At 41.3% G+C, this 14623-nt stretch overlaps 1 protein-coding gene across 1 annotated transcript; it reads left to right on the top strand.

Moving 5' to 3' along the window:
* Positions 1-807: 807 nt before the first annotated feature.
* On the top strand, positions 808-9070 carry RSL24D1 (ribosomal L24 domain containing 1). Its single transcript, XM_042824610.1, has 6 exons — positions 808-940; positions 4124-4237; positions 5480-5552; positions 6175-6238; positions 6700-6785; positions 8036-9070. The coding sequence occupies exons 1-6, from the start codon at positions 860-862 to the stop codon at positions 8107-8109; spliced, it is 492 nt and encodes a 163-aa protein (XP_042680544.1). The 5' UTR covers positions 808-859; the 3' UTR covers positions 8110-9070.
* Positions 9071-14623: the final 5553 nt, after the last annotated feature.

Genomic DNA, 14623 nt, shown 5'->3' with positions numbered 1-14623 from the left:
AAACTCCCTGCTCTGGCCGCAGTGCTGCTTGTTCTCTCCTGACACTGACCACAGCAGTCAGCTGGGCAGCTGGTGCTTCCTGTGTGGTGCCACAAGCAGCCCAGTGCATAGAGGAGAATAGAGGTTACACTTCCATATTTATAAAAAAAGTATTTATATACATTGAGAAAGTTGCTGTTGTGAGCACATAGCCACAAGGGAGCAGAAACTGGACCAGGTGCCCAGAGCTGTTAGTGCATCTCCATCTTTGAAGGCAGTACAACCTCAGCTGAATGGGGCCTTGAGCCACGTGGTGTAATTTGTCATGTTTTGAACAGGAGTTTGGTCTAGATGACCTCTAGCAGTCTCTTCCAACCAATTGTATGCTCTGAGTCACAGGGACAAAAAACTCAGCCTGAAAACAAAGGACTGCAATTGCAAATAACGGAACGCAGAGCTGCCCTAGCCCTAAGTAAATGCGTTTACTCCTGTTGGGTTTTTGCGTCCAGTTGTAAACGTGCTGTCTTCACACCTTCCCTCATAAAGCTAGCGAGAGTGCGCGTCTCTGCCATTTCTGCCCATCAGCTGGCTTCCCAGCTCCCGTGCCTGCGGCCCAGAGCTCCCGGGGGAGGCGCCTCTCCGCACGCCCGGCACGCGGCGTTGGGGCTTTTCCGGGTTTCCGCGCCGCCCTGACCCCATGCGCACGGCAGGGGGCGCCCGTGCCCCGCCACAGCTCCGCGCCGGCCCCGCACGGACTCCGCTTCGCCGCGGCGTTGGCACCCAGCGACCGCCAGGGGGCGCTGTGCGGAACGCGATCCGCCGCTTCCGGTCAGCTGAGCGAGCGCTTCCGGCGGGGCCTGCGGATCGGTTCGGTGCGGCCATGAGGATCGAGAAGTGCTACTTCTGCTCCGGGCCCATTTATCCGGGCCACGGCGTCATGTTCGTGCGCAACGACTGCAAGGTACTGCGGGGGGGGGGGGGGGCGGGGGCGGGCACTCGTAGTCAGCCCGGGCCCGGTGTGCGCCGCCTCAGGCCCATTCCGGCGGCGGTCCCGTGCTTTCCGGGAGGGCCGCGGGCTCCGCGCTGCCGGCAGGTCTGTGATCAGCGGGCCGATGTGACGCGACTGTCACAGCAGGACGCACACAGCCGCTCGGGCTTCGTGTCGGTGTGACGGCCGCGTGCGCGCGGTGTCCCAGCCTCCGTCTTGCTCGGTGGGCACTGCAGAGCCCGGGTTGAAACGGAGCAGCGCGCCCAGATCGCTGCGTTCCGCTGCCGACGTGTCGGAACCGATACCGGCACGGTCTCTCCCCGTCTGAGTGATCCGGCCGGACGCTGCTGCCTTTCCCGGGGAAGGCCGCGAGGTTCGGAGGTTGCAGCGCTCGTGAGAGCGGCGGGTTTGGCAGAGCTCAGGAGAAGCGCGTGGGCAGGGAATGTAGAAACGTAACTATTGCTAAGGCCTTACTGTGCTGTATTCCATCTCTTCGGAAGCCGGGCCAGGCTGGGTGGGCCCTGGGAGGCCTGGTCTGCTGGGGCACCCAGCACACAGCAGGGGTTGGCACTGGGTGGGCTTTAAGGTCTTTTGCAACACAAACCGTTCCACTGTTGTATTTCCCCTTTTCCTTTCTTATCTCAGTGGCATCTCCCTACCTGCTCCTTCTGACTAAATTGCATTGGCTGGACTGAGGCAGTTTGGGATGGAGGATAGGGTTCTTCATAGCTCGGTGTTTTGCTGCCTACCTCCAATGCTGCATTAAGTGAATGCTATTGATTGTGAAAGTTCTTTTATGCACCTTTAACAGTCCTGAAAGCACCACCTGGATGAACATAAGATGCTTCCATGGCTAGCAGGGCCAGATGCCTAAAGTGAGTCTGGCATAACATAGCTATGAAATTGAAGTACAGTGTTTTATTTCTGAGGCTGCTTTCAAGAAACATATTCTAAGCTTGGAGTGGCGGAGTGAGATTTAAATATAGGCAATGAAATAAAGTAGCTGATAGTTCTTTATGGGTATAATAGAAACTATTTAATGAGAAAAGATGTAATGTTACAGATTCATTCCTGTGGTCAGCCTTTGGTATCTATTAAAGACTTCATTACAACTTGAGAACTAAAAAAACTTGTGCTTGTTGACATAATGAAGTGCAATAATGTACAGCAGCTCGTGTGTCGTGGGCAGGATGGCAGACACTTTATGTTAACTTTCTTCTGTACCTGATCTCTGAGAATGTTGTACAGCTCATTGAGTGATAGTGGGAACCCCCTTCGTGAGGAGCTCTTCATCTGTTCACCACTTTTTGGTAATGTACAGGGGATGAAATGAATGCTACCAGATTGCACCAAATATTTAACAGTATCCTTTTTCTTATCAGTTTTGATTTAAGTTATTGAAAATGAACTGCGTAGGTTAAATAATAATTATTAATAAAAAATTAATAATAGCAGTGACTTGGAAGATATAAGGCAATTTAAGGTCACTGTGTGAAATAGATGCCCTTAATAGGCCGTGTTAAGTGAAAAGTCTTCTTGAACAGTAGAGCATTTAGTGGTATTTAAATGCTGGAAATCTAATAGTATTTTCAGTGGTACTTAACAATATTGAAGATAGTTTTCCATCTCTTACCTTGAAAATGAACATGGAACTGTTTTTTATTGTTTTTCAATTCAGTACCACAGGGATCTGGGGTTATGCTATCGTGTGTTGTTGACTTCGAGGTTGCAGTTTAATTTGAACTAATTTTGACAATTCTACTTCATGCATTGAATTTTGTGGTTTATAGGTTAAACTTATAAGTTTAAGGTAGAGCCTTACTGGAACAAGAACGTTTTGGTTTTGAAGGAGCTGTGATATGAAAAATAAATCAAGTGTTGCCAATGTTTCTCTTGGTTTTCAAGCCAAGGAAATAGTTCCAGCTGGGCATAGAGATTTTGTGTCCATCTTTATTATTAAGCCAGATATAACCCCACAAATTCACATATATTGACACAAGCAAAAATAAAAGGTAATTTACTTCTGTGGATGAGTGGCATAACTGTACATGGCAGTATGTAGAGATCTGTGAATAGACAGAGAAATGGGAGCAAGAAAAAACAACAGAAAACAGTCAGTGCTGTGGTATGTGCTGTAACTGCTGTCAGCAAGTTCAGTCCAAGGCATGACAGTGTGCTCAGGGCTCCTCTTGCGTGCTGTTCTGAAAGGTTTAATGCTGCATCCCAAAAAACTAACTTTGTTGCTGTTGTTGTATTGTCACACTGAAAAAATGAGAGGTGTGAGGATTTTTTGTTGTCAGGATGGCTCTGTGTCTAAAAAGTGCTGACAGGTGTAGAGAATTACTGATTTACAGTACAGGTTTGGATTAATCTTTTTTTTTTTTTCACATGATGCTTCTCTCAACTCTCCTGTATTTTATTTGTAACCAGCTTAGCTGTGTTTGTGTATGGCACTGACAGCTGTGAAAGTGACCTTATAAAGAAAAAAACAGAACAGTGCTTGAATTTATTTCACGAGTGAAAGCTTTATTGAAGCAACCAAACTCTTGGTGTCCGTGTCACTGTGGGCGATGCCAGTCCTTGTGTGTTGTCCTCGTCTTCTTCTCTTTCTGAACTATGAATGTTCCAGTGACGTCTGTAGTCAGAGGGCATTGCTGAACATTCAGACCTTGGTGTGTCCGTCTTCCTTTCGTCTTGCTTCTGCCCCTGCTGCTTTCTGCCTGCTCTCCTTATTCACGTTTTACAGCTTTTTCACCTTGTCACTGGAAGCGTGGTTGTGCTGCGTTGTTTGGGGTTCCTGATGAGGAGACCCATCTAGTTTCTAAAGGCCAGGTTGCACTGAGTGTCTCACATCACCTCACCTCGTTCGTGCAGCCCAACTGCAGTGGGCTTGCGTGTCATGAAACTGGCTGTATTTAACATGGCACTGAATGTGAAATACATCAGTAGACATAATAAAGGAAATGTGTTCATTTAGTTTTTTTTGCATAGCGTTCTGTTGAAATGTAATGTAAATATTGACTTTTGGAAAGATTATTTTTTTTGTGTGTTGTAGAAACTGCAGTGTTCAATACTATGTTGCATTTGGGCAGGAACAATGCGATTTGACCCCAAGGTTTCTTTTTTCTTCCTCTCCTCTCCCCCCGCCCCACCAAGATATTTAGATTCTGCAAATCAAAATGTCACAAAAACTTTAAAAAGAAGAGAAACCCAAGAAAGATCAGATGGACCAAAGCATTCCGAAAAGCAGCTGGCAAAGAATTGACAGTGGTAAGGAGATGAACTTTTTATATTACACAAGGCATTTCTGAGGGACTGGCTTATTCAGAGTGATTGAGGATAGCATCAGTCTGTCCCCTCGTGTTTGGAATTAAGGTGGTTTGTTGGTCAGTAGTTGGTGAGGCAGCAGTAGTATATGCGTGCAGGTAAGATGACTTAGAACATCTGTACTCTTAAGGGGTTTCTTTTTACTCTGTGGTGTTTTCTGATGGCACAAAATGGTGCTGTATATTATAAATAGGTAAAAGCTGACCCCAGTTAGGAAAAATTCTCCAGTGACGTAACGTGGTGCTTTGTCACACTTAACTGAAAATGAACATTAGTTTTTTGAAAGAATCAGAATGACCTGTGGATGTTTGCCTGTGGTGAAAACTAATTTTCGTTTTGTAAATGCAGTATAGCGCGTTTGTGTGCGTGTATGTGTGTGCGTGTATGTGTGTGCGTGTATGTGTGTGCGTGTATGTGTGTGCGTGTGTGTGTGTGTGTGTGTGTGTGTGTGTGTGTGTGTGTGTATGTTTGTACGCCACTCCTCACTAATACATATCGTAGCCTTCATTGGAGCTGTCTTTTCCTGCAGTGAAGATTACCAGCTGGTTTGAAACATTTACCTTTACAGAAAAAAAAATAGCCTGTGGGCAGGAAACAATCCTCAGATAAATCAGTGTAAAACTGAGTATGTCCCCCTCAAATAAAAGGAAAAGATACAGGCTTCCCATCAGCCTGTCCCAAACCCCCTGGTGTCATTGATGGGAATATTTCACAATTTCAGATGAATTTATATTGCTTCAATATTCTTAAAATGAAATTGTTTATTTTTGAACTTCTTCAAAACTACAGGCTGTTGAATAACACTGGTTTGATCTGCACTGTATGCTGTTGACTCTATGTGTGTTCAGTTTTGCCTTCCGTGTGTCTGTTCTGCTTTGTAGTTTCTATTCCACAGTAGAACTCTGTTCTCTGTGTCTTGTTAAGAAGAAAATGGTCAAAGGGGATGCTTTGGTAAATAGGTCTCTTCAGATGAATCTCTGTGGCTTCTGCTGCTACAGTATCTAACATTTCATGTATTACCTTCTAGTTTAGCAATCTCTGAAGGTCTTTAAAATACAGGAATTGATATCCTAAAACACACACAAAAAAAAACCCAAAAATACTAATAGTTGAGTGCTGCAATAAGAACATTTGGATCTAAATATGTTTCTGTATATAATTTGCATTTGCTCTTTCTTAATATAGGACAATTCATTTGAATTTGAAAAACGTAGGAATGAACCAGTAAAATACCAGAGAGAGTTGTGGAACAAGACTGGTGAGTCGTTTTAGAGAGAAAAAAAAAACAAAAAAGCTGAGCAGTCAACTTCTAAAGACCATGTTTTGATGTTTTGAGGAGATGTGTTGGAATATTTACGTTTTGTAGTGATTGTTCTTTGAAGTTACTGGAATGATGGCCAGATTTTTAGACGTGGAGCACATATGAGTTGTGCACAGGTGTGGGCTTACACTGGGTTTTATTTTTTGGATGCTGGTTGGAAAACAAGCTGTAGCATTACTCTAGTTTGAGTTGCTGTCTTTGACAAACCTTAGTGGTTCTCCAGCTTTCCAAGAGTCTCTCAGTGTAAAACTTTTACACTGTGGTGCCACTGTTTGTTCCCAGTCATTCTGCTTTAGTTTGCTTTATAAATAAACAGTGGAAGAGTTACTTTGTAAGCCAAGAATAAATGCTATGAAGGGGAAGATGGTAACTTCTGATTTCAAGTAAAGTCTTCTGTTGTAATGCTTATCTGTGGAAGATATTTGCAGGCATAAAAGTGAAAACATTACTAAGTTTTAAATTATGATTCCTTGTAGTAGAAACACGCTCTGCTAAAAAAGCACATGTTTTCAACTGTATGTATGTGAGCACACTTAATGCCACTTCTGCTTTCTTTCAGTTGATGCAATGAAGAGGGTGGAGGAAATAAAGCAAAAACGCCAAGCTAGATTTATTATGAACAGGTGAGGAAATGTATTTGTGTTATGAGAGCTCTTGCACGTCTGCATTAGAAATTCAGTCTTTCCAGAGCAGTCGTGAACAAGAGTTTTAAAAGGCTCTTTGCTTTGTTTTGTACAAAGCAATGGGACAAAAATAGTTTCAGTGGACTCTGCTCTGCTACCTAACTAATGGGCTATATTGGTTGTCAAAGAAAATGTAGCTTTTGGATGCTCAGTGGTAGCAGAGTGTTTCATTGTGGTTTGGAGTCTCACACAAATTTCTGGTAAGAGTTAATACAGTGCTGACATTTTTTCTTCCTGATCTTCTGTCCAATTTACATCTGAGTAAGTTTTCAAATAATGTTTGCCTTTGTTTCCTTACAAGTGTTCTTAGCCACTGTGTTCCTTCAGCTAAACATTGATTTGCATTAGATGGAAAACATGCACCACCACCTTGAAGGTAATGTGATTTCTCTCCTTGATAGATTAAAGAAGAGCAAAGAATTGCAGAAGGCAGAAGACATCAAAGAAGTCAAACAGAACATCCACCTTCTTCGTGCTCCACATGCAGGTAAGAGCTTGGTGGACCTGGTTTGCTTAGGCTAACACGTGTATGTCATTTTCTGATTAATATTGCAGGGCTTGGTTTTTTGCTATGTCTTATTCAACTGATAAATAACCATACACAATTTTTTTAGGATTAAGATAGCTACTGAATGTAGAAAATAGCTCTTCCCACTTACTGACTGATAGAAAATACAGTAGATAAATTGGGGTTTTTTTTTAGCTAATTGTGAAAATGTAGATGCTTTGTAGTTCTCTGTGTTGAAACACTTCTTCTACAATGTAATCTTAGCTTTTTTAATATAATGATATTTTTATTAATTTTCACTAAAATCTCTGCCTACTACATGTAAAATTTCATATATTCTTTGTGAACTGCGTTCTTAAATTGGCTTTCAGTTGTGGATACCTATTCCTCTGCTTTCTGCTTTCCAAACCTCTTACGACAAGAACTGGTTTGTTAGATTTATTGATAAAAGTGAATTTAAAAATATTTATTAAAGAAAAAAACAACATAGCTAATGAAACACAGTAATAGAAGTTGGAATAAAATATCCATTAGTTCTTGTTCTGTACTAGTGATTTTGTCTCAGCTGGAAGTAGGATATATTATTAGGTGTTTACTAGAATTCTGTAACACTTTTTTCAAATTATATGTTTGCATTAACACAGTGCATGATTGCATGTGTGTGAAATGGGCTTTTATTAGGATATACTTAATGTTTTTATTTGTTTTTTGTCTTTGCTTGTGTTAGGTGAATGATGCATAATAATGTATAGTGCATCTGTTTCTCAAACAACATTTTTCCTCTTCAGTCTCTTGGATGAAAGAGAGCAAAATTGAATGTCAATCTTGTAGGGTTTTTTTAATTGTTATTCAGAATTAACATTATTGCCCCCCAGTGCAGCATTCAGGAGGGCTTAAATATAAATCTTCATTTGTAACGAATGTGTGAAGGCACGGAAGTCTCTTAAAATTAATGTTTTTTTTTTCTATGCAAGATTCTGTTAGGTATTGTTAGCTATATCAAGTCTTGTCATAGTAGGTGAAAGAATACATTGACTGACTTTTAGATGTTGTATAAAATGGAATCAGCTTTTCTATTATAGCAGTTATTTGATAACTTTTGATGGTGATGGCAATTAACAATAAATAGTTCTAAGCTGGATGGCTTTATTGCTAAACAACTGATCACTAAATAGTGTCTGTTGGACCTGTTGAGGCATCTTTAAATTTAATATTTATTTGTTTTGAAGGCAAACCGAAACAACTGGAGGAGAAAATGGTGCAGAAACTACAAGAGGATGTGGCCATGGAAGAAGACTCTTAAAATGCTTGTATTTCTTATTGTAATTTCCTCAGCAGTTAGCAGTTGCTTACTGTTTCGCCTGGCTTCGCTTGGAGCTGTGCTTGCAATTGAAGAAAAATACATTTTAATAAATAGTGGACACTTAGAGTTTGAATTTTTATTGTTATAAAACAAAATAAGATGGATAATGGTTTGGACAGTAATTACAGGTATCTAATTTGGGAAAACCTTGTCAATGGGATGAAAAATAAAGTATGTTATTTGAGATATATTCTTTGTTATCCAGAAAGAAAGTGTAACTTCCCTTTTCCTGGTAGAAGAAGTTGGTACTAGACATTTGTTGTTTTTTCTGTTCTTCGCTGATGGTAAAAGCAGGTAGGAATGTATAGTAATGGTAACAGGATGGAGAGGAGGTTGTATTATTTTTCTCCAGTGCAATGGAGAAGATTTATTTTCACTCTGGTCTTTGGGAAAATAGTTCAGTTTGTTATGAATGCAAGACTGTGTTTTTTTAATTTCTTCTTAAAGTCTGTCTCCTCAAAATTACAGTGCAGATGACATCTAAACTTAGCAATGCTGACTTGTATGTAGGACTTACTGCCCTTTGGAAAGTAGTAATGGTGATCAGATCCAGCCTGGAGTTGAAACTGCCATCTTCCCGAGCTGCTGAAATTCAAATTTGACTTACAGGGATGATGGTTGAGCTGCTGAATAAATCACACTTCTGACTGTTTTTTCCTAATGCTCAGGATTATTTTGATAGAAAGGAAACTCATGTTAAGCAGAGGTATTTGCTTACCATGGCAGTGTTTGTGCAGTGTTCATCAGTACCGAGATAAATACTCTGTTGTTTTAATCTGTGAACAGTTTATCTACAACTGTGTGGTTAGAGAAGCCTTTCAAAAGTATTGAAAATAACATTTACTTGTCAGTGCTAATTGCCCTGTAAAATAATAACTCATGGTTCTGTTCTGAACTTGAATATGTGCTGTATCAGTTGGTAAACCTCCTACCGCCTACTTGTGTATTGTGTGGCTGAGGAAAGTTGTGTTTGAACGTGGTAAGAGAGGCAACGGGGAGTGTGGGAAATAAGTGGGTATTGTGCTGTGTTTTTCATCTTTTATGAAATTATGTTCTTGTGTTTAAAATCTTTGTCATATGAGATAAAAGTTCCAGTAATACAAACATATAATTTCACATTTTCATGAAATAATTTTCAGCGAAGCAACTCGTTTTGCTTCCTGAGCAGCTAAAAGCACATCTTATTTCCAGCCAGGGAGTTAATTGAGATTGCTGTACTGGGAGCTGGGTCAGGTTTGAGATGTAATATGGAAAGAAAGAGCATTATGAAGATGTTTAGTTGTCTTTCCTCCTCCAGTTTATTAACTGTCTGGGTTCAAGGAGAGTAGGGGGGAAAAGTACTAATGAGATCAGTGTAAAAATTGAGGGGCAACCATTAATTTGTAGTATTTGTGTACCTTGTGTGTTCCATGTTACAGAAACGTAGAAGAGTACAGAAGAAATTACCTGTATACTAGCACTGTCCAAATCACTGCCCCTAGAAAGATGCAATACCGTTTTGGTGCAGGGTAGCGCTTCTGTTTTATGAGCTGTTCAGTTTTCTCTGAAGTCTGCTAATATTTATTCTTACATTCATTGACAGAGATTGGGAGGGAAGGCAGGGATTGCTTGGTTTCTGAGTGTTGAAAATAGTTCATTTGTTTCAAGGTGTCCAGCCTATAGATTTTGGTTTAATGGCCTGTGAAATATATGTGTTTTAAATATGAAAGTTTCCTATTAATTTTAAAGCATTGCTGGATTTGTTTTGCAGGGTAAGTATTGATTTTTTTTTTTTCCCTAATCCTGGAAGTGAGATGCTTTTTCTAAGATCTGATTGCAGGATTTTTTTTTCTCCTGAATTTTAAGGAGGTGATTCATGTTCAACAAAATGCCAGTTTTTAATTTTCTTCCAAAATAAGTAATGGATTAAGTCTGCGCTAAGCAGAGGAAGGTAATGAATGCCATTTCACATTATGCACTATTTATAAATAACCCTTCATATGAAGATTTCTTAACATTGAATATCAACACGTGTATTTTTCCTGTCCACATATCTTTAAATGAGTTGCAGTACTTGGGATTCTTGCTTGTGCGCTGTGTGAAGGTCTGTGGGTGGTAGGAGAAGGGCCGTTTGTGGGACACCGGCATCCATCCGAAGCTTCCTGCCGGTTGCACGTGTTGCTTAACCTGCGTGGCTCCGTAACAGCTGTGACTGCAATCAAGGGCAGCTGCAAAGCACGGCAGCGACCTGTTGTGCAGGAACGCCGCGTCCGTGAGGAGCAGCGGCTCGAAGCGTGCTGCGAGCAACCCGTGAGTACGAATAGCTGGGGAATCCGTGAGCAGCCGAGTGCTGCACTGATTCCTTAGAAATCACTTTTTTGCTTTAGGTAAATTAGCGGGAGGTGGAGAGAAGTGTTTGTTTTTGTGTGTTGGGCAGTGAGAGGCTGAAGCAAAGATGGCGGCACAGCGCTGTGGTGCCGCTGGGGGGCGCCTCTGTGAGGTCAGCAGCGCTCGGCGCTGCTCCACGGCTTCGTAAGAGGTCACTTCGGACATGTTTCTTTGGCTCTTGGTCATCGGTTGGTTTGGTGATCCATCGCTTCTTGCTTCAGGTGTCTTTGGAACCTCTTTGGGTTTTGGTGAAAATTTTGGTCGAGTCAGCAGTCTCGGTGGTGGTGATGGGGTTTCTGTTCTGTTTGCTTTTTTTTCTTCTTTTTTACTTAAAGCAAAAACCATTTCAGGCTTTCCTTTGTCATTTCTTTTCAAATGCTGACTGAAAAAGAGTCAGGAAAAATGGAGATCGCTGCTTTGTGACCAGGTTGTGCTGATGGTGCACAGGTGTTCCTCGGGGAGAGGCTTCCCATGGTGCTGAGCAGCGCCCAGCCGGGGGGGGGGGGGCTGGTTCTGTTCTGCTAACAAGTGAGAAACAAGGTAGCAGAGAGAGTCAAACAAGGTAGCGGCGATAGTCAACGCATGTCCAAAATAAGGTGTTTATTTTCCTGTTGCTTTATGGAGCTTACAAGCCTTGTTTTTTCTAACCTCCTAAATACTAGGTTTGCTTGGATGCCTTTTAAATATTGAAAAACAGCTCCCAAGAGAAACTTGATGGTGACTGGTGCAGTAAATTGCGTGTGTGTGTTGTAGCTTATGTAGTTACCTGACTTCAGACATTTGCAGCTGTACAGTAAGAGTGATGGAGCCCCAAGCATCCACACAAGATCTGTCCTTTTGCAGCACAAAGAAACATAAATCAGTTCAATATTTTGACATGGACATATGTGTCAGTGGCTGGAAAAGCAATATAGACAGCTGCTAATAGGTCCGAAGGCTTTGGTCCCGAGAGAAAATATTTCAACCTCCAGGCTGTTCGATTCCTCAATTACTGTTCTGCTCTCAAAAATTCAATCTCCTCTTCTGGCCTGACTTGTTTATGGCTTGCACTGAGCTGTGACCAGAGGGAGCAGACAGCAGAAATAAATCAACTGCTGATAAAATTGTTTGAATCTGCTGTCTCTCTGTCTGTCTGTTATTAGATATGAAATTTTTAGGCCTTATGCAGAGAAATACAGAAGCTTGTTTAAAAAAAAAAAAAAAAAAAATCAGTAATAAAAAGTCCAAATTCGACGATCAGCTATTCTGATTTAATTTCAAGCTGCTAAACAAAAGACGCTGAATACTGAATTCACTGAAATATAGGGAAGTTTTTTGCCTTTGACCTGATATGATTGTAACCACAGTGTTACCCAGAGCAGGTGGGGACACGGGGCATGGTTTGAGGAGAGAGCTGAATTTGAAGGTGATTTCGGTGGTTTTTTTCCTTTTCCCTCATTTAGATCTCTCATTTTGTGCTTTGTTTGGTAAAGTCACTCCTCATTAAAATGCTCTTTGAGTTAAAGATGAAGGAACAGCAGTTTATCTTACATGTATATGGCAGTAAAGGAATGTTATTGAATAAAGAAGGATATCAGCTATTGCCTTATGAGCATAGAATCACAGAATGCTTTGGGTTGGAAGGGACCCCATGGATCATCATGTTCCAACCCCCCTGCCACAGGCAGGGCCACCAACCTCCAGATCTGGTAGTAGTCCAGGCTGCCCAGGGCTCTATCCAGCCTGGTCTTGAGTACTTCCACGGATGGGGCATCCACAGCCTCTCTGGGTAGCACAATTTTTTGGTGAAGTTCTTTCAGACAGGACTCCAGAACAGCGATTGATGTGTTATTTATCAGGCATTAATACTGTGCTTCCATGGCTTACCACCTGGAACTGAAGCAGGGATCTCTGCATAATTGAAAAAAACTTACTGTTTACTGTTAATGTAAGCTGTTTTCTGTGAAGGTCCACTCTGTGCTAAACTTGCTGATTAAGAGAATTGCTTGAATAATCCACTTTGAGTGATTTCTGAGCTGAGAATTTGAGAGCTTTCTTAGTTCTTATCAAAATAAAAAGCTGTCATAAATTCTGTGTTGGAGATAGCATCGTTTACAACATCTCTCTTTATGTAAGATGTTGCCCAGGTTAATTTTTTTTTTTTTTTTTTTTTTTTTTTTTTTTTAAGCAATGCTGTGGCAATTCACCATAAGAAACAGGACCAGGTAAGGTGAGCAGTGGAAACATCAAATGATTTTCTATCATACCGTGACCAATGCTGTCATTCCCAGCTCTGAGCAAGTTCAAGTTTGTGCTTCAAATCCTCATGTATTAAGGCTTGACGTACTCTCTGATGCAGAACCTGGGGATAGAGTGACAAAGGCCGTGCAGATTGAGATCTGTTCATAAAGTTGGCAGACCCAAACTTATTTGTCCTCAGACTCAGCTATGAAGACAGCTCTCCTAACAAACCTAATGAACTGATGCTAGGCTTGAAAGGCAGAACCAGCCATGCTGGCCCCTGGGCTGCTCCTGACTTCCCTGGTTAGTTGTATCTGGTTACAGATGGAAAGTCATTCGAGGTTAATTCGATTAGCTCCACTGAGCATGAGAGTAATCTCTAAGGGATGTTTTTCCTTTGAAATAGAAGATACAAATATCATAATGTGATCCTAGTTCATGTGTGATACTTAGTAAGAAGCAGCAGTTACCCTTGAGCAAGGGATAAATTTATAGCAATCTATACTCTAATCCACGGTTCCTTGTGGCTTGGCCTCGTTGCTGCCTGGAGTGTCTCGTATGGAGTGGGGGTCCCTGGGGATATCTGGGAAAGACTGTGACACTGCTTTCAAAGAAATTGGGCTTTTTCTTCATGGATGCCTGTCTCTGTGCTTGGCGTTGACCTGGGAGGAGATTTTGTCACCGGCACTTTCACAGAGATGATGCAGAGGTGACAAGAAGCATTTTTCACTTTCTACAGCTGATGCAGATTCATTTGTTTCCAAAGGGAAGGGGACAGCGCTCTGAAAATTGCGTTCAGTGACTGCTGAAATCTCTCTGCCTCAGACATACAAGTTCAGGTTCTATTTGAACATGTGAACAGAGGAGCCATTCTTAGGTCAAACTGGAGGTGCTTGAGCAGGGTATAAACCTACATCCCTCACCATAAATTTATCCACTTTGTTTCTAGAAAGTAGCGCCTGCAGGTATCAATGCTGAAAGCAAGCTGTTGTGGATTCATTGTACACCACTCTTGTTTTAGCACCAGTTTAGCATTTATTTACATTTGTGTGGTAAATCCAAGGTTATATTGTATGACCCTTAGTAGCTTTTAATCATTAGCCAACTTAACACAATGATTCAGTAGAATTTGCTACAATCACATACAGCTTTCCTAGTGATCGTAGTAGTCTGCTCTTAGATTAAGTTGTTTTGTAATTGAACCTTATGTCATTATCTATATTCACCTGGTAATACAAGGAACATCCAAACTGTATTCTCCTCACTTTCTGAGAATGTGCTAAATTTTGCTGAATTACTTCTCACAGACTATTTTTTCTCCCCCCTTCTTCCCCCTTATTTTTTCCTTTATTTTTTCAGATAGTCATTTGAATCCACTTTAATATATGAGTTTCATTGTCTGTCCAAATCTTGCTAATAGTTTTTCATTTTCCACAGCAATTAAGTTGATTCCAATTTTGGAAACCTTCAAAGCTTTTAGGCTGGAAATACAGGAAGTTTCGTGCTGGTTTCCAAAGCCCGTTTAACCTAGTACTACTGATAGTGGTGGGGTGACAGATCTTTTTGGAGAATAACAATCAGTCATACATCCAAGTGATCTTTTTTGTATTTAATCATCCCATGCAGTCAGTAATTTAGGGATATCTCTTGGGAAATCACTTGTGAGCCAGTCTAATTTTGAGACATTCTGTACTTTCATCTCTCAAATATGATGTGGCTGTGAACTGTGCTTTAATTGCTTATTGTGGGGACAAATTTATTCATGTTTTAGGTTGGGTACTGCTGAGTTTTCCATAGTTCTGGCATTATGAGAAGCTGAATAATGATTCTGGTCTTGCTCTCTCTGTAACGTGTTGCATGTGGAGCG

This window comes from Centrocercus urophasianus, unplaced genomic scaffold (genome assembly GCF_019232065.1).
Source record: "Centrocercus urophasianus isolate 14NV4802_14NV808 unplaced genomic scaffold, USGS_Curo_1.0 seq_23, whole genome shotgun sequence".
NCBI lineage: Eukaryota > Metazoa > Chordata > Aves > Galliformes > Phasianidae > Centrocercus > Centrocercus urophasianus.
This window is presented reverse-complemented; position numbering and strand designations above follow the sequence as displayed.

Coding starts and splice junctions, on each gene's coding strand:
- RSL24D1 (XM_042824610.1), top strand. CDS start 860: ATGAGGATCGAGAAGTGCTACTTCTGCTCCGGGCCCATTTATCCGGGC. Junction 4,238..5,479: donor CTGGCAAAGAATTGACAGTG/GTAAGGAGATGA, acceptor TTCTTAATATAG/GACAATTCATTTGAATTTGA. Junction 5,553..6,174: donor AGAGTTGTGGAACAAGACTG/GTGAGTCGTTTT, acceptor GCTTTCTTTCAG/TTGATGCAATGAAGAGGGTG.